Genomic DNA, 24,025 nt, shown 5'->3' on the forward strand with positions numbered 1-24,025 from the left:
ACATCTGAAATTTTGGATGCTAAAAGCTTCGGTGTCAGATTTTTTGGTTTTCCTGCCCAAATTTCAGGTCTAAAACAGCATTAATTGAGCCCCCACCTCTGCCACATCTTTCGTCTCCATGTTGCAACCAGCGTTTTCTTGAGTTAATACATTTGCGACCGTATCAGAGCTTGAAAGGCATCTTTGCCGCAATACTGGGGTGTGATGAGGTGAAGCATATTGAAAATCTAGGGACCACTTCCAAATGGACGTTGACTGTCTCTTGGCAAAGTTGGACCGTAACAGAGCTTGAAAGGCAGCTTTGCCGCAATACCGGGGTGTGATTAGGTGAAGCATATTGAAAATCTAGGGACCACTTCTAATCGGACGTTGACTGCGTCTTGGCAGAGTTCGACCGTAACGGAACTTGAAAGGCAGATTTGCCGCAATACGAGAGTGTAATGAGGTGAAGTATATTGAAAATCTGAAGGGGTCACTTTCAATCGAACGTTGACTGTATTTGTTTTTGGGAAGTTCGAATAGTAAAATTCTAGTGCGAATCGAATCGAATAGCAAACACTATTCGAAAAATATTCGAAATTTCGAATATTCGCACACCCCTACTTGTAAAGGAAGTTACAGCAACAAGGCTGTAACAGGACTTGCTTGCCCTACTTTTGGCACAATGCTGTTTGTCCCAGTGACATTTCCTTGCACCTTCGTTAAGTCCAGCTGCTCGTACAACGTTGTGCAGCAATGCTGATGTCCGGTGAAAACGTCACCGAGCTGGCATCCATGGCAAAGCTCAAGGCAGGCCGGCTGTCACGTGAGGTGGCCGACAGCTGCCTGCAGTACTGGGGCGGCATGGGCTACACCGAGGAGATGCCAATCGCCAGAGCCTTTCGTGATGCCCGACTCCTCTCCATCGCTGGCGGGGCCGATGAAGTGATGCTGTCCATCGTCGCCAAGCTACGATGGGGACTAGAGCGGTAGTGACCTGTGAAAGCAGTGCAAGGCGTACACTGGTTGGTTTCGATATCCAGGGGATGCAACGCGGTCCAGGTCCAATCACGCTCTTTTCCAGTTGCCAACTTGCCCATCAAGTATGAAGCAGAGTGTAGAAACGTGCGGTGTACCAATAGTCCCTGCTGCTCTCTATCCTGGGCACTCGCATCTCGCACCCACCTGTGGTTCGCAGCAACCCTTTATGTGAATGTGGTGAACACCAAACATCACTGCATACAGACGGCCTCCTTCTCTCGCTAACATGCCTAAAAATGTACAATGTTCGGTCCACTGCACTGACCTGCACTCAACAGTGAAGCTGTTGGCAAGCTTAGAACAAGCTGCAGGATAGCCGTTTTGTACAAAAAATGTTGTCAAGAATTTCTTAGTGCTACATTTCTAAGTGATGTTGAATCGTCCCGTGTTATAGCCTTAAAAACCGAGTCACATTTACATGAAGTGATGGTGCAGTTCTATTTGATTCAAAGGTGCTCAGGGAAGCTGTTTTTTGTCACAGGTTAGCGAGCCACACAGCATGTCATTACAAGTGCACAAGGCAGAACAATGCATAAGTATGAAATGCATGTGAGAGACTGCTCTATATTTTAATTGCTGCTCTGCATGGGGCAACAGTCTGCGCACTCCTGATTGTGCATAATGGCAGTTGCCAAGCCAGTGCTGCAATAAATGCTTGTACATAGTACTGGGAATGGGAAAATGGGTGGCTGTTATTGCTTGGCCATGTAGTACACAAGTTGCCAGTAAAGGGGCCCTGAAACACTTTTTGAACATATCAAGGAAATGTTGCTTACCTGTATGTAGACAAGGCTCCTTTGCATATGCAAGCTGAAAATTAATGCAATCCATGAGGCACCGAATCGACACTGTCATGTCAGAAACAGCCATGGCTCACTCGGTTTCCTCTTTGCTGAGTCATCAGCTATGCAGCAAGCAGACTCAACAAGGACTTGTTGACTTCATATCAAGAACATTCTCGGCAATAGTAATTTGCCTATTTTTAGTTAAAGAAATGAGAAGTATACTTGACTGTGAAGTGGGTGCTGCCATGTGCTACGAAGAGTCCTTTTGCCACCCTCTTGCTGGCTGACACCCACATTCTCCGATTGGTCTCTGCGGATGATGTACACCCAACAGCAAAAGTTCACAGGACATTGGCCCCACAACAAATGAGAATTTCTGCCCTATTAGTGCGTAACGATTCTAATCTAGCTGGTGACAATGTAGGTTGCAACGCCAACTGCAGCCTGGAACATTTACTATTTGGAGGTTATGTTCCCAGATAAAGTGAGAACACAACTTCCTCAAGCATTCCGCGTCCTGCAAAGTTTTTCTATTGGGTGTACATCCAAGCACATGACAACATGAGGCAACCTTAGTAGCCAGAAACGGAGGCAGTAGACATAAGGTTCAACAAAAGAATATAAGAGAAAATGGCCAGTGCCATGGCATGTAGCAGTGTCAATCTTTGGACAGGGCCTTGCCACGTTCCCATCAATAACTCCCCCTCCTCTTGCCTGTGTGTGTCTTCTAGCTAAGGTGAAAGAAGGGAGAAACATGTTCAAAGGTGCAATAAATACCATTAACCTCTCTTATATTGCAGGATTAAAGATGTCGCTTGCAGCAAGTGATTTAAGAGGTAATTTAGTCCAATAGGGGACATTCTATGATTACTTGGGAAGATGTTTCAGGGCCTCTTTAATGTCCACTTGCTGCTCGGGTGACCAGAGTGCTTGAAACTGGTAATGGTTCACAAGGTTTTGGTGTGCACTGGCTCAACTGCGGTGCTGTTCGGGTATGACCACACTGCGAAAGAGGCCAGGTGGTAAAGATTAACAATTGTAAAGCTGTGAAGCATTGTTGGCATGCCCTAAAACTATTGATTGTGCATGACGGTTAGTTGTTACACGAGGAAGTTATGTCGGTCATTAGGCTTGGTGTTATTGAGTGACTGAGGTTCATGTTAAACTTGACTTGGCTCATCTCATGCACACCTGGGGTTCCTACACTCTTTGACAAGACATGCTTTATTTCAAGGCCTCAACAAGCAAGTTCTCCTTGTTCAGGATTAGTGGCAGTAACATTCAAGAATCAGTGTTTGTTTTTGACACTGAAAACAAGTTGTAAGGAGCCAATTTAATGCTCACTGCAATTTCAATGATGGACACCGAAATTAAAATAATTACCGCTTTTATCGGTGATTACCTGTGTGTTGGTGTGCCGTGATGACAAAACATCCAGGAATGTTGTCTTTAGGTGTAGAGTTGCTTTTTCTCACACTCTCTTTTTGCCTTTCAGTTTTGTTTTGCAGTGCAAAAAAAAGAAGAGTGAATAGCTTTGAATAACGTGAATGGTTTTACCCAACGTTATCAGTTTAGGAAAACCTATTTACTTTGTTGAAGGACAACGATAAGCTTCCCAAAGCTCACAAGGGAGTACTTTCTTTCTTTAATTAAGTGACGCGAGAGATTATTTTGTGTGACATCATTTATTTGCCTGCATGAGTTGAATGAATCCAGATGTCCTACGCTACACTTCACGATTTTTTCGGCCTTATGATGGCTGAATGTTCTTAAGCGGTACTGACACAAAATTTTGAAGCTAATGGGGAGTTTTAGCTTGAATGTATACTTATTTTATGTTACCGTGTTACCGTATTACGTTTACCGTTTTACCGGAACTCGAGTTTTAGTAAAGTTTTTTAGCCGCCCAAACGTAAACCTTTACGTACGTACGTAATCCTTTACATTTGCGTAAAACCAATGATGATGATAATGTCTGCACGTAAACTTTATTTTAGATAAGATTCAATCACTGCTGCGGCAAAATCGTAAAAGAGGTTTTTAGCATTTGCAGTATCCCGGTATATGCAAAGGGGTGTAGCGATACCGGGTTACCGGATGATGGTGTCGACATCTTGTGACGCTTCGTGCGACCATAGTCATAGACACGTCTGTTTTCGCCTAGTGTTTTGGGGGGAAAAAATGATTAAAAAGGCAACTCATTCGTAATTATGCTGCTGCAAGGCATTTACATTGGAAGTAGAATGCCCAATGTTTCTGCAATAACAATTTTGTACTTGCCTGGTTCACCCTGGCCCCACTAGATGGCACCACCTATCCAGCCTGTCGGAGGCCTTAGGCCTCTCACGTTTAAGGCTTCGGTATTCTAGGTCGCTCTAGCCTCGGTAATCCAGCTGAAACAAGGTGATCGCACTTCGAGTGGCGCTTGCACTTCGGCTTATTTTGACTCGGCGGCTGGAGTCTCCGCAAAGTGGATATCGCGAGTAGCCACGAATGAAGGTGGATTTGCGAGAAACGGCCGTAAACGTAAAGCCTATCCGACGAGTAGTTTACATTCCGTAAAGGTTCGCGCATGTGCAGAGTCCATCCGGTATCCGGTAACACGGTAACGTAAAGAAGTATACATGCAAGCTAAAAGTCCCTAACATAAATAAAAAATAAATATATCCATGTTCGAGTGTATTGACAAAGCTGTCTTACTTGGCTTCGTCAAGATTGCCGTGAGCACTAAATTGGCTACTAACCACTTAGATGTCTTTTTGACGATTTACAGTGCTTATGAGAATGCAGCCTTACAAGCTTTCATTTTAGTGTTAATGCAGCCTTCCATAAGCACTCCTCTGCGTTGAGGTTGTCACACAGTTGGAAATTTGCTTCCTAGTGCAGAGGTAAATCAAGTCTAAAGAATAGGTTGCTTGTTATGTGAAACTGTGCTGAAAGGAACACAGACTGTCAATCACAATGCTGCCTATGAGAATTGAAGCTGCACTTTGATCATTCTCACATTCCTCCTCTTCTTTTTTTCTGTCTTGATGTTTTTCCTGAAACTTAGTTTGTGCATTCCTTTGACATTGGTATGTGCACTGGAGCTGTATAAGATTAAACACAACTTGTACAACCTGTAAGAGGCCACAACAAACTGCTTACATGAGGGAAATTTTATTAAAGTGTGAAACATATAGATGCAGAATGTTGCACTTGTTGTTGGAGTGAAAGGTTGTTTGTTGATCACGGGGAGAACATCACTGCAATTTACATTGCGGAATTTTAAGCTGGTTATTTTTGACAGTGAATAAAAGTGATCTTGTATTGCATTTGTGCTGTCATGCTGCAAATAGTAGTAGCAAATAACCTGCAAAGGTGTGGTGGTAGTGCATGCATTACCGCTAATGTACTGTTCCTGTGGATATAGTGTTTTGTTGGAGGAACACTGTATTCTACGCACCATTAAGAAAAGTAATGGTTGCTGTTCCTGCATTCCATAGCGTTCATAAATGAACCCGTGAACAAATTTACAGTTGTGAGCTTTTGAACATTTGCTATAACAAGCCCACACATATCTTCTCAATTCTAGATTCGAGTTTATACCAAATACAACACCGCTATAGAACACTGAACAACTGCTCCCACTACTTCAATAGCTTTCTGGACATTGCAGTAACATCCACTGGGCTGTTGTGATGCGGCTTGACTGTCTGATCGAAGGTTCAACAGCAATAACACCACGTGCACTTTAAAGGCCAACTCCGGCGATTTTTCGACCTTGTCAAAGTAATGGTGCTTCTGTGTTCCTGCGACGCTCCTGTCACAGGCTTGATAGTAGAAATGCTTGTCAAATTGGGCAATAACTTTATATAAGCAACAAACGCAACACCGAAACCCAACCGAGCAGTACTTTCTTCGCTCGATATAAAAGCTGGTAAAAAATTCGGCAGACCGCACGCATTGTGGGAATTGGTTTCATGCGAAGCAGTCAGCGAGTACTTCTATGCTGTATTTTATGGCTTTGAGCCAAGCGTTACGAGGTGGATCGACGCGTTTTTGTAAGTGTAGTAGCTGTGTGCACATCGTGGGCTCACCAGGCACGTCAACAACACTGGCTTTTATATGGTAACTTATGGTGCGACGCAACGTCAGCCCTCACGTTAGAGTACGTATGTCAGTATTATCGAAACTAAGTGTACTTTATGGTGCAATCGTGAATATCGTACATAGTTTTCGTTAATGTATTCCTCCTGGGTCGAGCAGTGCTTCAATAGAGCTTGCTGAATCATAGGAGTACAAATGTAATGTTTGTTAGACTGCTATAAAAGCGGAGCCAGCACTGGAACCGCAGACGTTAATCTGATATGACGGCTGTAGCGTAGGAGCACATATGTAGTGTTGATTGCTTTCTTGTCAAATTAGAGAGCCAGCACCACAACACAGTTGACGTTCCACCGACATTACGCCTGCATGGGGTGTTTTTCCAAACCAGTTTGTAGATCTGGCTTGGCTCTGTGGTAGAATACGTGATTGACACACAGAATGCTTGGGTTTGATTTGTGCTGGGATCCTAATTTTTATTCTTTCCACTAGTCGGGTCAACGCTTCTGATGTTGGTTTTCCTAAACGCTCTCTCATTTAAATTACCAGTCTCTGTTTTCGCCATTCCTGGGTAGATATAAACTGTCAATACACCTGTGGTGCATACCCGTATGCCGTGGCCTGTGGTAAACGGGTATGTGCCACACATGTCTGGAGGAAAGGGTTTGATGACGTGCTCAACAGGATTTTCACGTTATTCATGTCATGACCCAACAGTCATATTCGTCAAATCCTCTTACCCTCCCATGCCAATTTTGGACTACACCAAGTTAAGGAGGCGATCATGAGAGCACCCAGACGTAGCCGGCTAGATAGATAGATAGACATGTAGATAGAAACGCTCAAAGTGCCAAAGGTTCGCTAAGAAATGCTTCGCATTTAAAACCGGAAATTGTGCAAGGCATGCTGGTCCCGCCAGCGCAGAGTATGAAAGCTGCGAAGAGCAGATGCTCAGCGGAAGGGTGACCACGCCACAAAGCCGTATCATGTCTGCGACATACCGTGCCACATGCACAAGCTCCTCGGAGCTGTTGGACAATGACAGCTGCGGTTCAGATGCATTTGGAGGCCAACTAGAATCGCCATTCCTCTTCGATAAAGTAGAACACACCTGCTTAGTTATGTGCTCTCCTGGTTGCGAATTCCACCGCTAGATGGCATCACCTGTCCAGGCGGCTCAAGTTTGTGGCTGCTGTGATCAGGTAAAATGCTAACTCTCACAATGTTTGTTGGACTAACTCAAGCTGTTTAATACTACTATGGGATGAACGATAGGTTTGTGGATAGCGGCGTGTGACATCACGTCAGCAGGGTCAATGAAATTTAATATCAGCCAAGTACGAATGAGCCACCTTTTGCACAACGCGCAGCAGTAACCGTATGCGGATAGGCCCAGTCACGGTGGACAGAAAGTGTTTCCGTACGGTAATGTTCGTACACGTGCACTCTTCAGCCGGTACGGTATTACTGTATTTTATGTGCTGTAAACTGGCATTACTAGCTAAAACATTACACTATGGAGCCGAAGGGTACTCTTTAGCTGCAAGTGTTTCGTGACTGCTAAGGATAATCGTGTGCAGCCCACAGCGCAACACCACTTGCAACCCATCGCACGCACACCCACAAGTAACTGAAATTTGCATGCCCAACCAACGAAGCACTGGCCAAACCCACATGGTCGTCGCCTTGTGGACAGCAGTGGTGCGATCTTGTACGCGTTACAAAATAACCACGGAGGCGTGGCATTACATCCAGCCGCACGTGACCGCACATGCCGCACGCGAATGGCCCATTTAAACCGCGACAGACGTCACGGCTCTGCATTGACCAATCGCGTGCGGTCACGTGCGGCTGGTTGTCATGCCACGCCTCCGTGTTTATTTTGTAACGCGTACAAGATCGCACCACAGATGCTTGCACCTCGGTTCCGTCACTTTGCCCTGAGTGACATCGTGCACACAATGTTGCCAACAATTGTGGGAAGCCGGGTGGGATAGTCGGGGCAATTAATAAAATTAATTTGTAAAGAATCTGCGCATCTCTCCAGCCTGTAATTTGGTTTAAATGACAAAAACGTGGAAAGGAACCTACCCAGCGAATTTTATCGAGGTCTATTGACCTCAGAAAATCGCTGGAGTTGGCCTTTAAACAACAGTTCATGGGGATAGCCTCACATATTACAGACCTGTCAAATCCCTTTCGCAAATCATACTAATAATGGAAGTTGCCGTACAGTGTGCCCCCTCATCCAATTCGCATTGTGTAAAAGGAGCTCTATCTCTTTTGCATGTACACACCATATGCAGTGTTTGGAGTGGATAATTAGCTAGTCTATAGAGTATTGACAGCATTGCCTACCCTCTTGGAACACTGTTTCCCAAATAGTAGCAACAAGTGACTCCAAAATCCTATGTTCACTTTTGTATGGTGAGATCAGAGGCTGTTGATAAATGTACTCTGTTAATCACCAACTGTGCAACTTCATCAGTGGGGGGTAACTTCCATAATGTCATTGTGGAAGGCAATGAAGTTGGATAACTTCTCCAATTTTCCCAAGAAAATCATGTTGCATCAATTAGCACTACACTCATACAATAAAAACGGTTTATGGGAACGCTGTGCCTTGGCTTTCGGAAACTTTGTTTCTGGTTGGATCTTAAAAACCTGCACAGAGATTATAAGAATGGCCCTGCAATGCTACCATAAAATTTTCAAGGTGACACCACAAAAACTTCCTGTTAGACACATATTATTTCTTTATTGAACCTCGTGAAGGGGCTGGAGGATTTACAAAATGAAGTGAAAAGTTGGTAAATACTGCACGCACAGCCAAATGTATGCGAAGTGGGCAGTATTTTCAAAATTATTTTTTTGCAACACTAAAATTTGTAGTTCACGTTTTCTCCAGTGACACTGCAATGAGCACACTTGCAGTGCAAACAGAAAACCCTACCAAAAATTCTTAAAAGAGTAAAATGAAAAAAAAAGAGTGCTGCCTCCTGAAGCACAGTTCAAGGAGCCTTACAAAACAAACAGAATCAGAATCTGTAAAGTAGTTGACAAGGTATCTGCTCCACGAGCTGAGCAACATGCCAAAAAAAAAACAGTAGTGAGAAAATGAGGTTCAAAGATTTGCATCACATTTACATGCCTAATAGGCACCAGGGTTGTAGTCCTTTTGTGTCCTTTGCAATGCGGTGTCGCTTGGTCATCTGACCTTTAGTCTGATGAGCTTGTGCAGCCTTTTTCTGCGTGGCTTCTTTTTCAGTTGCTCTACGGAGTGCATGGTGTCCAGGTCGGAGACCAAGATCAAGATGAGCAAAGTTAGGTGTAGGCATGGAGATTTCCAGCAGATACCTGCAGACTGCTTCACTGACAGCAGTTTCTGCGGCTATCAGTGAAGCACGTTATTCTTTTGGCAGAACGGACGACATAATAGAGTGCAGGCTCTCAATGGCATTCTGTTTTTTGTTTTTTTTTCCTGGCACCGTTTGAGAAGCTGTGGGTCTGGAAGCAGCTGGTACACAGGTAACAGGGCAGCGGCAACATGGCGCCATGCAGGTGGTACCTGTAAGTTCATGTTTAGCTTCTGCAGCCCGGTGTCTATATCAGCTTTGGGGCCTGCTGGACAAAGGTCATGGTGTGGATCATTGTCGGTTGAAGTGATGTGGTAGAATGTAGCCATTACTGCTCTCTGCACATCTTCCACATGAGCATTCTCTCTTAGGGCTTGTCAATTGTTTTATTAGATAATGCATCAGGCCACCTTTTCCGCCAATAGGTTAGTGCCCGTTTACGCTTTTAGTTACGAGGGTGCGTTGAGCTGTGGCCATCCTTTTTTTTTTTTTTTTTTCATGTGATTGATGCAATCTCCTTTTTTCAGAGGTATAAAACCGTAAATCTCGTCCCGACACAATCCAGGAAGAAGGCGCGGCAGGTTTTTTTTTTTTTCTTTTTTTCTAGTGAGCGTCGGAACAGTACGGTCACTGGTACGGTATGGTCGCCTCAACTTCCGTTTGGCCCGAGGTTTGCTTCAATGTTTGTCTGGCTAACTTGTGCCAGTCAATGTAGCCGTCGTCGCCTTCTACTGTGCATACATCCGTGACAGTAGTTTGACAGGACAGCACTGTCAAGCACCATTGCTGTGTAAAATTCAATGACTGTGTCCACACCGATGTGGGATGCCAATGGCCGCGTGTCATCCACGTCCCGTCATAAACACTCACATTCTTCGTGGGCGTTGGCGCCATTTGGCTGTACACTTCGCGGGGGAAATACGGTACGCAAAATACGGTAAGCCCGTACCACTCCTCCTCTCCCACTCGTTGTGCTTTTGCTGGTGAAAGCACCACAACCGCTTTTTCAAAAATTACTGTGTGTTTAGGCAGTTTAGGGCGTGACTCGGTGGGGTTGTCACGCCTCATTGTCACCGATAGCAGCCGATAGTCACCGCCACCGCTACTGGAAACAACGAGCGGGAAAGGAGAAACGTTACCGTACTGTGTATTTCCGTAAGTTGCTAAAAGACTAATATTGTCGGATCTTGTTCGAGCTCTGACTGCGCTTTCGACTAAAATCACTGAAATTTCTCCATGTTTGAACCATTTCATATTCTACGACCTGGCAACGCTTTTGTTTTTAGCAGGAAAAGAAATCCAAGACAAACCAATCCCGTCCTTGAAGTTTAGTTTCGATTACAGTGTTGTTTCGATTTTGAAACGCAGTGACTATTCTGTGGTCCAGACCACAGAATAGAGTGCAGCTTTATTCTGTGGACCAGACCACAGAATAGAGTGCAGCTTTATTCTGTGGACCACACAATAAACTTGCGCGCTGTGGGCTGTGCTGAAATGTTCTGTAGCCCAAGCAGCCCACCTCTCTTGACGACGGTTTCTGCGCACCAGACCACAGAATAGAGTCCCAATCTATTCTGTGGACCAGACCACAGGGTAAACTGCAGCTTTGTTCTGTGAACTAGACCACAAAATAAAGTGCAGCTTTATTTTGTGGACCACACCAAAGAGACTTGTTAGAGCCATAGAGTTTCCTACAATACTTACTAGAGGGAACTCTGGCGCTAGTGTCTATGGGAGCTGCAACGCATGACGCTTCAGCCAGCATGGGAATGATGGGTAGTACACAAATTTGTCTAAACTTCGTACTTTCGGCTCCGTTTAGCTCCGCGTTGGCTGCATCTGCTTTGTCGCAAAACGAATTTCAGCAAAAGTCAGCAGTTTCACTTCGCCACTTTAACTTCTTTAGGCTCAGCGATTCAAATCTGGTCACGAAGTTCACAACGATCCATTCTTTTATCCGAAAGAAAACCAAAACATAGCAATAAACAAAGCCACAAGTACGTTTGAAGCCGCAAGCACGAAGACTAGGCAAATTTGTGTACTACCCATCATTCCCATGGAAGCTGAACGATCGCAGCGCCAGAGTCCCCTCTAGTTAATTTTAGGAAACTCTATGGTTAGAGCCACCCTAGGCTTGTGCTGTGGACCGTGCGCACCAGACATCGCTGTAGCCCGAACAGCCCACCTCTCTTGATGACGGGTTTCTCTCACAAATTGGTAGGGTTTATTCTGTGGTCTAATTCACAGAATAAGCACTGCGCCCTCCTCTCTTGACGACAGCTTCCCTCGCGAATCGCAATATTCGCTCACAGCTTTGTGAATAAGTCCGGACCAAGGAGGCCATTTCCGGGCATAGTACGCGAGATGGAAGACGCTTATGCGTGAAAGGTTCGAAATACGAAGGCGAAGCCCACCTTTGGCATGCTTGCTGGTCTGACATGCCAAAGCAGGTAAACTTGTCGTGAATTGAAGCAGCAAAAAGAAGGCGTATAATAACAAATGACAGCGGTTCTAAAAATTTCTGGACCTGATCTATCGAAAGCGGAACACTTAAGTCACTTTCACCACAGTACATCTGTGTCATGCAAAAAGAAAATGTGCACTAAGATCTGCACGGGAGTCTCAAATTTTGAGCGATCCCCCCGATTGTGCGAACACAGCCACAGATCTCCTTAAGAACAGCGTCAACGCCACCGCGAGAAGGGAATCATAACGACAGAGGGCGACACTACTAAAATAGTCTGGCCCTGATCTCTCGCGTCAGGACACACTTTAGTCACTTTCACCGCAGTGCACTAATGTCGTGCAAAAAAAGTGCACTGAGATTGGCAAGGGGCTATTTTAGCTGTTTCTGTAAAGTTTTCAGACGTTGACGATCATACAAGTACTCGTAATTATACGGCGCATGCAAGTGTATCTAATTAAGTGACAAAGTGTGCTGTGTCCCGTGACAACTAGTAGGTTAATTCTCGCCAATCTTACTGCGCTTTTTTTTTTGCTTGACACAGGTGTACTGCGGCGAAAGTGGCTTAAGCGTTGCGTACTCGATGGATCAAGGCCAGAAAATTTTATACACGCTGTCATTTGTTATTATTGTTTTCTTGTCGCGGTGGCATTAGCGTTCTTTTACGGGTGATTTATGGCCGCGCCCATTCAGAAGGATTGCTCAAAGTTCGAGTATCCCGTGCAAATGTTTGTGCACTTTTTCACATGACACAAATGTACTGTGGTGAAAGTGACTTTAGTGTTCCGCACGCGATAGATCAGGTTCACGAAATTTTAGAACCGTTGTCATTTGTTATCATTATAGGCATTCGTTTTGCTGCTTCCGTTCACAATAACAAGTTTATCTGCGGCTGATATCAATACTGGCATATGTCAAAACATTGGAATCTTTCACGCATACGCGTCTTCAATAGCGATTCACAAAACGGCGAGCACATATTGAGATTCGCGAGAGAAGCTGTCGTCAAGGGAGCTCGAGCGTTGGCAAATCGAAGTCTTCATGGGGTGGGCTCAGTTCCTTCTGAGGGCATTAACAGCGCCTGTTCTGTGGACCAGACCACAGAATGAACCCTTGCAATTTGTGACAGAAAACCGTCGTCAAGAGAGGTGGGCTGCTTGGGCTACAGAACATTTCCGCACAGCCCACAGCGCGCAAGTTTATTGTGTGGACCACAGAATAAAGCTGCACTCTATTCTGTGGTCTGGACCACAGAATAGTCACTGCGATTTTGAAACTTGATTAGCCGGTGCGGCAACTTCGTGTTGATATGATTGCGCTATCGTCGTGCCCACAACGCGCGACTTGGCATTCTGCGCGGTCCTGTCCGTTGCTCTCGCCGAGACCGGGCACACGGCTGCACAATGCAAGCTTTGAGGTTATCGCGTCGCTTTAGGATGCGCTTTCCTCGATGTGTACTACCCCCTTGTAGTACGACCGGACAAGAAGTCCGATGCTGTGCGACGTTCTTCACGGAACAACACGATGAGCTTCGACGAAGCGTCCGCAGAGTGAGGCATTTTTGAAATTCCTTGCTTGTCGCCGTTGCTTCTTTCGGGCGGAGCCCGCTGAATGCTAACCTAGACACTGGAATATCGTATCGACATTGTGTCTGCGTTAAAAGTGAATCATCGTATCGGGTAGCGGAACAGCTGACATTTGTTTGCAGGCTAGAGGAGAATTTGGCCTGGGCCCGTGGCTCCGGGCCTGCATGACTGAGCCCGGCTTGGCCCAGTGTGTTGCAGTGCGCGTTAAGATACCTAATACATTACAGTAGAACTACATTGACAGCATTTTTCCAACAGCGCGCAACACACACGCACACATATTTGCAGTACTTACAGCCAGCGTGAGAAGGCCGACAGAAGGAATTGTTGTGTTGGAAGATTTATGGCAAGTAATCTTATTTACAACTCTTGTGTGTACTTTTGCTGTGAACATCAAGGAATATACAAACTTGTTTCAAAAAAGCAAAACAAAAACCCAAGGGTACAAGGATGATCGAGATATGTGGTGTTTTATGGCGCAAGGGCCACTTGTGGCCAAGGAGCGCATTGATGAAAAAAAAAAAAAAAGCAGTTTCACTCATTGGCGAAGCATATCAGAGTTAAGAATATGTTTAGCGGTGCAGTCGAGCTCCTCGCACGGTGATCCAAAGGTACACGGTGGCGGCATGGTGCGACGCAACGCGCGATTACACCTGCTACTGCGCATGCAAGCACATACAAGGTGCTTTAACTTCCACAAACAAAAGTGCTGTGTGGGCGGATGTGTGGTATTGTGCCCTTGCAGCAGTGTCACCTTTGTTTTCAAAATTTGGTAAATGAGAAGAGACCACTGAAGGCGATAAGCCTGCAGTTGTGGGAAGAAAAGAAAACAAGTGAATTGCATCTCGGGGAGAGTACATTGAGGGTGATTAAATTTGTCAGGGGGGGGGGGGGGGGGCGTATCTTGGGGCGAGTTGGTTTTCGCTGGCACTGTTTTACTACGGGTGATTAAGGATAATAAATGTTCGAAGAAATGTGCCACTTTCGAAAATGCAGTTCTTTGTATTTATGGGTATGTACCCTTTAAATGCTGCATGTGCCATTCATATCTGAAAACAGCATAATATGCAACATCCAAATACAATCCCATGATATCCCTTATGGGAAACGCGAGGGATATCCTGTGTGTGTTGCTTTTTTTTTTGTCTCATTGGGAGGTTTTAAGGAATTATATGGGACATTCCTCAATATATCCCACACCTCCTGAGCAGGGCATCCGGAGGATGTCAGTGTGTTTTCTGAGGCATGTCGTAACACTGGTGCGACGAGGAATAGCGGTGACTGTGTTACTTTGATGGTGCACCAAATGAAATGGACAAAAAACTGAGGAAACTGTCGATGTTTCTGAGCGCTATATTCGTTGAGACCAGTGCGTGCCCCGCAATGTGGCGAATACACAACTGCTCTGCAGGAACTTTAATATGTGCGTGCACAGTATTCATGTCACCAGTGGAAATCCTGAACACTTCCCTACCCAGGGCAGAGCCGGTTGAACAGAGTGCAAGTGTTATCCATCCTGTTACACAGCACAGAACGAGATTAGCTGCTAGCCTGTTTGTATACTCTATGTGTGGGTGATTACCTTGACTTGGCTGTGATGCTTGTAGAGCTGCACATGCACAGAATTTCTATGTGTACAGGCTTTTCAACGTGCCTTAGTTTGGAAGGGGCTCTCTCAAGATCACAGTTATTCACAATATAGAGCTAAGTATCATGGCGCATCTCCACAGTCTCATATCATCACGTTACATTTTCCACCGTGATAATAAAAACGAGAAAAGTTACATTCATTGAAGGCCGGCAAGCATTAATTGAATATGCTACTCATGTTCACTTTTAAAAAATGATTAATTTTGTGAAAGCTTCAAAGATCAACTTGCCCACAGTTGTGCTATGTAGTTCTCATGCATTTACGAGGCACTGTGATGCCACTTGCTTTTGACATGGTGACCACACGGCCTCATGGCATCTATGCCCTCAACGTAGGTTATTGACAAGGACATCAACCCATACGTGGACCAATGGGAGGCAGAGGGCATGTTTGATGCCCACAAGGTGTTCAAGAAGTTGGCCGAAGTGGGAGTGCTGGGAATCACACGCCCAGTGGGTGAGATCGCATGCACTGCTCCCTGGCTTTTGCCTGTGTTGTCTTTGCATGGCACTGCTAAATAATGTTGGAACGTGTTATTCCTTTTGCAGTGGCACAGTTGTTTGGCAAAAGCACATTCTTGTGGTGCAGATTCGATTTATAATAAAAATTGCTCGGGTTTAACATGCCAAAAGCGGATTTGATTTGTTTTATTTACCTTTTGCCCTAAGGAAAATATACACAGCACCACCACATCATCAAAATTTGTCATGGGCCTCAAAGACTTCGAAAGTGTGGCTGCCTTCAACAGTTTTAAACTGGTGGTACTATTGTCATAAGAGAAATAGGCATTTATAGGCACAGTAAAGTGATTGGTAAACCACTTCTCCACTGATAACTCACACTCATATGCCAAAACATGAGTCCTTGGCAAACAGAATCAAATAAGCATCTGCCTATGATTTCGTCTTCAATTTACAGTGCAATGTAACTATCCAATTGGATAAAGTATTTACAAACTAAATGATTTGAGAATTTAGGCCCTGAAACTCCACTCAAAAACATTCATGGATTCAAAGCTAGCCACATGGGCTAACGATCCAGATGACACTATCGTGTGTGTTGTAAAATGCTATGTCAGGATGAAGTGCTTCTTCCTCTTTTAAAGGGCACCAACTTTGAGCATAACAAACAAACAGGTGTAATGTATAGATGACTCGGTGGCAGTCACGTCTGCGAAGTGTGAAACATTTGCGCGGTGTGAAAACATTCAAAATTTTAAACAGAACGCCAATCACCCTTCCTTTTAAAGTTGCTGCACTTTAAAAGAATAAAAGTAAGATGTGCATGTGCCCTACAAAAGAGTCTTTCTTTATAGTGTCCCTGATGGCAATAAATGGAACGAAAACAATGGGCAGGAAGGAGCACTGTCATACTTGTAATGCAGCCTTCTTTTATGCCTTGCATTCTTTCTAATTAGTCTTGCGCTGCACCTATCACACCAAGAATGAACAAGCTCACCCAATCTAAGCTGAATCTAATGCACAGCGCTCAGTGCCATGATTGGAGGGTCCGGACAATGCAAAATAGAAGGAAAAAAAAACAAGGCAGGGCACGTAACGAACCACAACATATGTGAGAACGAAGGGAAGGTGCATCACTTGAGGACATTAGCCAGAACAAAGTGTCTGCCCTGCTCTCCCATTCGATAGTGAACCAATATGATAAGTTCTTACATTAAATTTGGTCTTCGTTATTCGTTAAAATAGGAGTGAACTGTTCTGTATGCGCTGGCCATGGCAGTTTGGCTTATGTAATGCTATGCTGCCCAATGAGCGACCTGCTTATTTGTGCTATGCATAATATGTGCATACAGATGCATCAACAAGTCTGCTTTGGACTGTGAGGTATCTTCGAAAGGTGCTGCCATTTATGAAAGGGTCGTGTGTCGCCCAGCATCGAAACAGGTCCTTGTGTACACGTGTAGCCTGCTGTGCGACACAAGATGAGACAAAGGCTGTTGCAGTTTTTACTAAGACTCAGTACTTCCTCGTTTTCTAGTGCTGCAGGAAAGACAACTCGTTTTCTTGTTGTGTTTGACAAGATTATTTGGCAGCGTTTCAATCAAAGAATGGCTTCTGAAGCAATAACTGGTGAACTTGTGAACATGGCCGTAAGTGAACTTGTTCACGAACACCCGAATACTATGCAAATAGGTCAAATTGTTTTTCAGAGTATGGGGGTCTCGGTCTGGACTACAGCTTCACGGTAGCCTTTGCGGAGGAGCTGTCGGCCATCAACTGTGTTGGCATCGTGGCGGGAATTCTGGTTCAAACGGACATGTGTACCCCAGCCCTCGCCAAGTACGTGAGCCAAATCAGTTTCCTTTTCTGCCATTGCGGTTTAATCTTCAGTAGTTTTTCAAGAATGTCACCTAGAATGTGAGACATCTAATTCAGTGATTTGCTACATCGTTTTACATCATATATTGATTATGTACGGCCAGGGCTGAGCAAAGATACTTTGAAATTGTATCGCGATACGATACAAGATACTCAGGCAAGAAGTATTGGAGATACAGATACAAGATACTGCCGCAATAATTGTATCCGATACGATACTTGGCAATTGTATCTTAAGATACTTCGATACATTATCAAATTTGTTATTAAAGATCCATATAATGTAGCAGCAAACGCCAATGTGCGAAAATGTCTGCTTGAAAATTTCTTAACTGTGACCTATTTTGTTTCACTTGAATGAAATGTCTGTTAGTATCTCAAGAGTTCTGCCCTTCTTGCTCAAAGTACATTAGTTTCCTTCCAAAATATCTTATTGGGGTTTGTTTTAGCTTCTTCACAGGACAGTTCTTTATACACTTCGCTGACAGCGGTTCTTGCTTGTTATTTTTGCAATTGATGGGAGTCACTGCTCAGCTTGCCGACCAGCTAGCGGGTAGCCGTATAATCACAATAACTTCAATAAGAAGCCTTCCCACGACGGCGCAAATACCGGTGTGGAATTTTACCTTGTCCGTAAAAGACAGTTTGCACAATACCGTATATCCGGACAGGTGTACAGCAGCAGCAGCGCTGGTAGCATTTTCTTTTTTTCTTTTTCTTTTTTTCTTTTTCTTTTTTTCTTGGGGGGGGGTGCAATGCATGGTGTGTACTAGGGGTTTGAGACCTTTCGCTAGCGGCCCGGCCCACACTCATGACCGTTTTCATCCCATTTGTTTTTATTTTCGAAATGAGTATGTCCGTGAACTGCACAGACATGACTGGTCTCAAGCATTCCTTTCGTAAGGAACATGTGGTCACCATGTGCTGAAATATAACCATGGAACAAAAACTCTACATTTCACAATATGCGTCCAGATTTCACTCGTTGTGTACATCGGTATCGATGTTTCTCGAATCCTTACTCCAAATCCCTTTCAGAAATGACCTATATATGAGACATGGGAAAGGCTTCCTTTACATCGTAATTTTGTTGAAACTCTCTCCCACCATCTTCACCGCCCCGGCCCTTGGAACTAAATTTCGCGACGGCGGCCCGCTGGCTATAAGCTGAGTTTGAGACCCTTGGTGTATACGCAGATGACGTAAAACTGCAATGAATTTTCATATTCTACTTATCTGCTGGCGTAAAGAATTCTTTGTTAATAGACTCACTAACGTGTATGCGAGGCCCTACGTCACCTGTGCAACGGGAGTGGTCTACGAAATTCCGCTCTCCTGTGGAAGGGTTTACATCGGCCATACCGGCCGATGCATAAACGATCGAGCGAGGGAGCATGTTCTTCCGATAAAGAATAACCTTTTGGCACATTTGCCTATGCACTGCAGCACGTGTGGATGTGAGGCAAGATTTGCCAATATCACTCTTCTAGGTATAAGCAAGGAGGTGATTGAGCGAGAGATGCTAGAAGCATACCTCATCCAAAAGAAAAAAAGATATCTGTATTAGCGATACGTCGGTGGTACTGCGTTCAGCTGAATTTAATTTTTTGACAGATTTCTGAACTAGCTCGTTCATTGAGACTGGCCAAATGTTGGATGTGACGCACGGTGTGTTATTACGCACGTGTGGCATGGTATATACATTGCGGTGGATTTGCAAGAGTAAAGTCAGTTGCGAGTTGACGCTCTTTCCTTTCGCCTTTTCTTCTCGGTGGTTTGCGTCGTCGAATTTTCTTGTAATCTTTTAGCATGTTTTTTTTCAACGAGAGAACATGTGCAACACAGAAACATCTCAGACGTATTGTACAGTTGCATAAAACGTCGCAGGACGCCGCCGCTATTGGCGCTATTGCCGCTTTTAGCTGACATTACGTAGCGATTAGTAATACGAAAAATATTTAAGAAGGCCTAAAAGAGGAAAAGAAATATAAGCGAAATAGAGAGGTGGTTGTGTGTCAAACATTCCCATTGAATGAGTACAGAAACACACTACAGAGGGCGCCCTTAATAGCTATGAGCATGAAGTATCGTCAACTTACCTGTTCAGACAATAGAAAATTCAGTGCCTATGGAAAATTGCCAGAAACGGCTCGTTGGGACGCTCATGAGTAAACGGGAGTATTCAGTAAAACAACGTTTCTCGGATATCCTTCCTAATATGTTTAAGATGGCTTCTAATAATTTCCATTATTATAATGCAAAGTCAATTTCGCTATTTTCCTAAGCGGTAAGCAGAACGTTTTGTACTGTATGCTCAAGCACGCCCACATAATTATATATTTGTTTTCAAAATCACCTTGGCAACATGTAAATGTGTTAACAGTAGTAGAAATAAAGCAGACAGAAGAATAAAGCAGAGATCTTATTTTGGGAGCGCGTTACAAAAGACCTACTGCAGTGACCAGACCGAACAAACAGTGCAGAGACCTGGGTAATGTATGGGATGCAAAATGACAGCTAAGACAGCACTTGTGCAAATAATGACATAATGATTTCATGAATTCTTTGAACAAATGTAGCAGTTGGTACTTTGAACAAATGTAGCAGGAAGTGAAAAATACGGTACGCCAAGATATTTTCCCTTTGGTAAATGCTTGCTCTTTTAGATCTAGCTTCAGTACCCGTGGCGCTAAAGTTGTTAGAAGCTTATATGCATATAAGTTAATTCATTGCATGCAAGTCAAACTTACATCCACGAGATCCTTCCAATCGTTGATATGTAAAATTTACACGACGCAAACCAACCCCATTCTTGCACGCATCACATTTCGTTACGGAGCAAGACACAAGACGCAAGAAAATCAAATTTGCACGATAGACGCCGCACGCAGTGGAGTACGCGGCGCAGGACAGTTGCTAAGAGCAAGTGTCGCGGCAGTGGCGCAACTAAAAAGCAAAGAGATCGAGAAAACAAAAGGTACGTGGGCTGGGCGTAGACGTCCGCGCGCTTGTCTTCCTGATCTTCTACCCTCGCTGGACGACTCTGGCGTAAAAATAAAATAACGTCAGTGCCCTTAGACTTATTGAGATCGCTTAGCGGCACCAGTACCACCTTGAGAAGCGGAGATTGGCCAGCGATTATTGTTTCGCACGGTTGTGTTGCGATAGATGTATCTTGTATCTTAAGATACACGATACATTATCGAATGTATCGGAAATACAGATACAGATACTCGTCTTTCGAGACGTATCGCAATACAGATACAAGATACCCATAGAGTATCTAAGATAGTATCTAAGATACATGTATCTTCGATACTGCCCAGCACTGTGTACGGCTTATGTACTTCTATCTCACATATGTGCATAATATATGTGCTTATGAAAAAGAAAAAAAAAGAATACCCCATTGTTCTAAAGCAAATAGTGTAAGGGAGCGTTTCTTCACATTGTTTTGCTACTGTGCACGTTTTTAAATGTGCTAGCTGGAGAAGCCCGGACCAGATTATGTAATGGTTATTTTCCTGGTCCATTTTCTACAAGTTTAATCACTAGTGCGTATGTATTGTTGTACGGAATTAACGGCCCAGATCAGCTGCTCAGCACCACAAATGAAGAAGAGAGATAGGCGTGGAATGGTACTTCATGCTGTTACTGGCAAATATTTCAATAGTGGTGCTTGCTTATGGGCTGGCTCGATGTCACGACTCGGGGCCAAAGCACAAGCTTCTCCCAAGATGTGGCATGGGGGTTGGGCCTCTGGTGTATGGCTTGCGCCAATCGCCGGTATGAAAGAGTCAAGTGCCTTTTCCAATCAAAGAACAACAAGCTTTAATAATGCGTTTAAACAAAGATAAAGATACTTCCACAATAACCGAACATTTCTCTTGAAAACAAAGGTGAATTAGTTATACAGTCTACAATTATTCCGAATAAGTGTAGCATGCATGAAAGTTGAAATCTGTAGCGACAATGAGCAATATCGGATGGAAGACCAAACAGCAAGAGCTGAACCAACAATTAGAGTTCACAGTCCACTAAGTCAAGCGATTGACATACGTAACCGGGCGCAGCAGAGTCCTTCAACACCGGCGCCGTTCATGAGCGACCGTCGAAGCTGGCGAGATGGGTCAGCGGCGGCTCGACGAGGACTGGGGGTGCTGGGTGGCTGCGTGGTGTCCCGGGAGTTGCCCAGCGTCGATCTCTTCTCTGGCGCAGAGCAGACTGATGAAGCATAGGATGGGGCCGTATTTTATACGTTTCTCCGGCCGCCGGTCCCAGCTTCTAGTGTAGTGTCGATGCATCCTTGAAACGGTCACGTAGGCACTGGTTGCTACCGGGCATGGTTCACACTTCACTTTCGGTGTCCTTCACGGGCGAACCAGTAGCTCACAGACAAAACACCAGTCACGCGGTCGCATAGGCACACGGTCTAAGATGTAGCTAGGATACAACGTCCCGTGATTCAGATTCCGCTGTCGGTGACTGTTACGGCAAGCCGTTTAACAGTAGACAAAACAAAAGCACATGATCTGCAACGTGGCTCGGACACAACGTCCGGTGGTTCAGACACAACACAAACAAAAGCACATGATCTGACACATAATTCGGATGCACGTCTTAAGGCTCTGGCTCTGCTGGCGGTGACTTTCACGGCAACCAGTTCCATACTAGACAAAACAAAATCACGTCACGTAGCTCAGATGTTCGCCTTACGGCTCATGCTCTGCTGGCAGTGGCCTTCACGGCAAGCAGTCAAAACAAAAATAGACAAAATAAAAATAGACAAAACAAAGACACATGATCAGGAGCAGCTCGGATGCTCGTCTTACGGCCCACGCTAACACACACTAAGCGGTGCGCGTACGCTTACGGCACACCATTCTTAGCGAAGAATTAGAGCCCTTTCGCCTTGGGCGTAAGTGACAAAAAAAAAAACCCTTTTCATGGCGTACGTTAGGACATTATGCGCAGGCAATGTTAATCATATGCGACTTTTGTGACACTCGATGACAGGCTCAATTAAACGTAAGCGGTTGAAATTGCTGTGAAGTGCTAGCACATGAAGTGGACTATGTAATAGCACGCAGAGTGCACCACACACATCGACTAGTATTTCCACATGCCTTCCACACGACTAAACTTTTCTTTCTTTCAGTGACTAGATAATTGTGCCTCCACTGGCATAGCCAGAGGGGGGGGGGGGTCTGGAGGGCAGCAGTGCTATACAGTAAAAGCTCGTTAATTCAAACTTCGTTTGTTCGAACTAACTGCTCATTCGAACTGACGCCCTGGTTCTGGCACAGCCCTATGTATATGTGTGGGGGAAAACTCCCGATAATTCGAACGCGTCAGTATCTATAATGGTTAATTCGAACTGGGAGCCCTCTGACTTTCGTCCCTCCTCGCAGAAATCCGCCCAGAATGATCACCCAAATTACTCATTACTTTCGTCTCTGTAAAACATGCGTAGTGTTTGATTTCCATGTATGATTTTGTGGTTGTTAATGTTGTCTGTCTGCTGCTACTGCTGTATGGGTGGCACGGCCCAGTCCGGCAATGTTTGCCTTTAGCCGTGTCCCCTTGGGCAATTTCAATATTGTTCTATAAATAAACTAGGAAAGAAAGACCTTAAATTTTGATTGCATTAACTGTGCCATGTAAATGAACGTGTTTTGGAGCACAAATAGCTTCGTATATTTTGGCATTAAGGCTCACTGCTCACGTGAATGCAAGTCTCTGCTTGTTTTTGGTGTATCGCTGACTGATCAATAAATTCTGTTCGCTGTTTGAGCATGAACTTAATTTACGTAATTACCTGCCACAAATGTGTAGTATCGCCTAATTTGCGGGAACGAGTCCAGGGGTGGCTTCTCTGGGTTCTCTCCGCACGGTGTGGCGCAATGTCTTTTCGTTCTAGCGCCCGCCCGCTAATTCAAACTCCGCTTACGTCGAACAATTTTATAGTCCCCTTCGAGTTTGAATTAACGAGCTTTTACTGTATAACATTTTATGATTGCATGCTCTTTCTTTAAACGGGATAATAAGTGAAAGCACAGTAAACAAGGCAAACATTTCTAATACACAAGGCATAATGAAGAGATACGCTTACGCTATCACGTGTTATGGCAATAAGAAAAGAATAAAAAGAAAAGAGAGTGAAACAGGAAACATGTGACATTTCAAGCATGCCTGCAGTGCAGACAAGAAGGAACATGGAGTGGTTGAGCTTAGTACACCCTGTGGTAGGGTGTTCCAGTCTCGTAAACTTAACTTTTTCAAAGTATTTAAATGCACCATTCTACTTCAGCCAAGTTAATGACGCGTTTACAGAGCATTGCGCGAAGCATTTGGCCTCAAGCAAATTACGTAGGAAAAAAAAAAATGAAATTGCATTATGTGCTGGGCCTAATGTAGTGCCACCTTCCTTCTTTCTTTGCGAACGTGAAAAATAATCGTTGCATGCTTTTGTGGTGTGTTAGTTTTGGCAGTGACGAGCTGAAGGCCCAGTTCCTGGCGCCTTCAATTTCTGGCGACGTTGTTGGATGCATCGGTGTCAGCGAACCAGACAGTGGCTCAGATGTTGCCAGTGAGTCTGTCTGAATTTGTCTGGATTCAGCTACTTGTTTCGGATGCCTTTCGTGTGGTGTCAAAAGAGGAGGAAGGAGCACTTCCGTTGCATTTTTTAAGTGCTTCTCTTGCAAACAGCACTTTGATGGAAGGAAGTCCATGTGGCAT

At 44.5% G+C, this 24,025-nt stretch overlaps 1 protein-coding gene across 3 annotated transcripts in view; it reads left to right on the forward strand.

Moving 5' to 3' along the window:
* The window catches only part of LOC119390436 (probable acyl-CoA dehydrogenase 6), a 53,275-nt gene that overhangs the window by 21,385 nt on the left and 7,865 nt on the right, over positions 1 to 24,025 (forward strand). The window contains exons 1-4 of one of the 3 annotated variants that reach the window (XM_037658058.1): positions 12,958 to 13,261; positions 15,284 to 15,404; positions 17,119 to 17,248; positions 23,770 to 23,876. In XM_037658058.1, coding sequence (XP_037513986.1) covers positions 13,115 to 13,261; positions 15,284 to 15,404; positions 17,119 to 17,248; positions 23,770 to 23,876 — 505 coding nt within the window. In that variant the 5' untranslated portion in view covers positions 12,958 to 13,114. Of the gene's footprint in view, positions 1 to 733; positions 1,325 to 12,957; positions 13,262 to 15,283; positions 15,405 to 17,118; positions 17,249 to 23,769; positions 23,877 to 24,025 lie in introns of those variants that run through there. The other 2 variants (XM_049414839.1, XM_037658057.2) reach the window with 2 other exon arrangements.

This window comes from Rhipicephalus sanguineus, chromosome 4, assembly GCF_013339695.2.
Source record: "Rhipicephalus sanguineus isolate Rsan-2018 chromosome 4, BIME_Rsan_1.4, whole genome shotgun sequence".
In the NCBI taxonomy this organism is placed as follows: domain Eukaryota; kingdom Metazoa; phylum Arthropoda; class Arachnida; order Ixodida; family Ixodidae; genus Rhipicephalus; species Rhipicephalus sanguineus.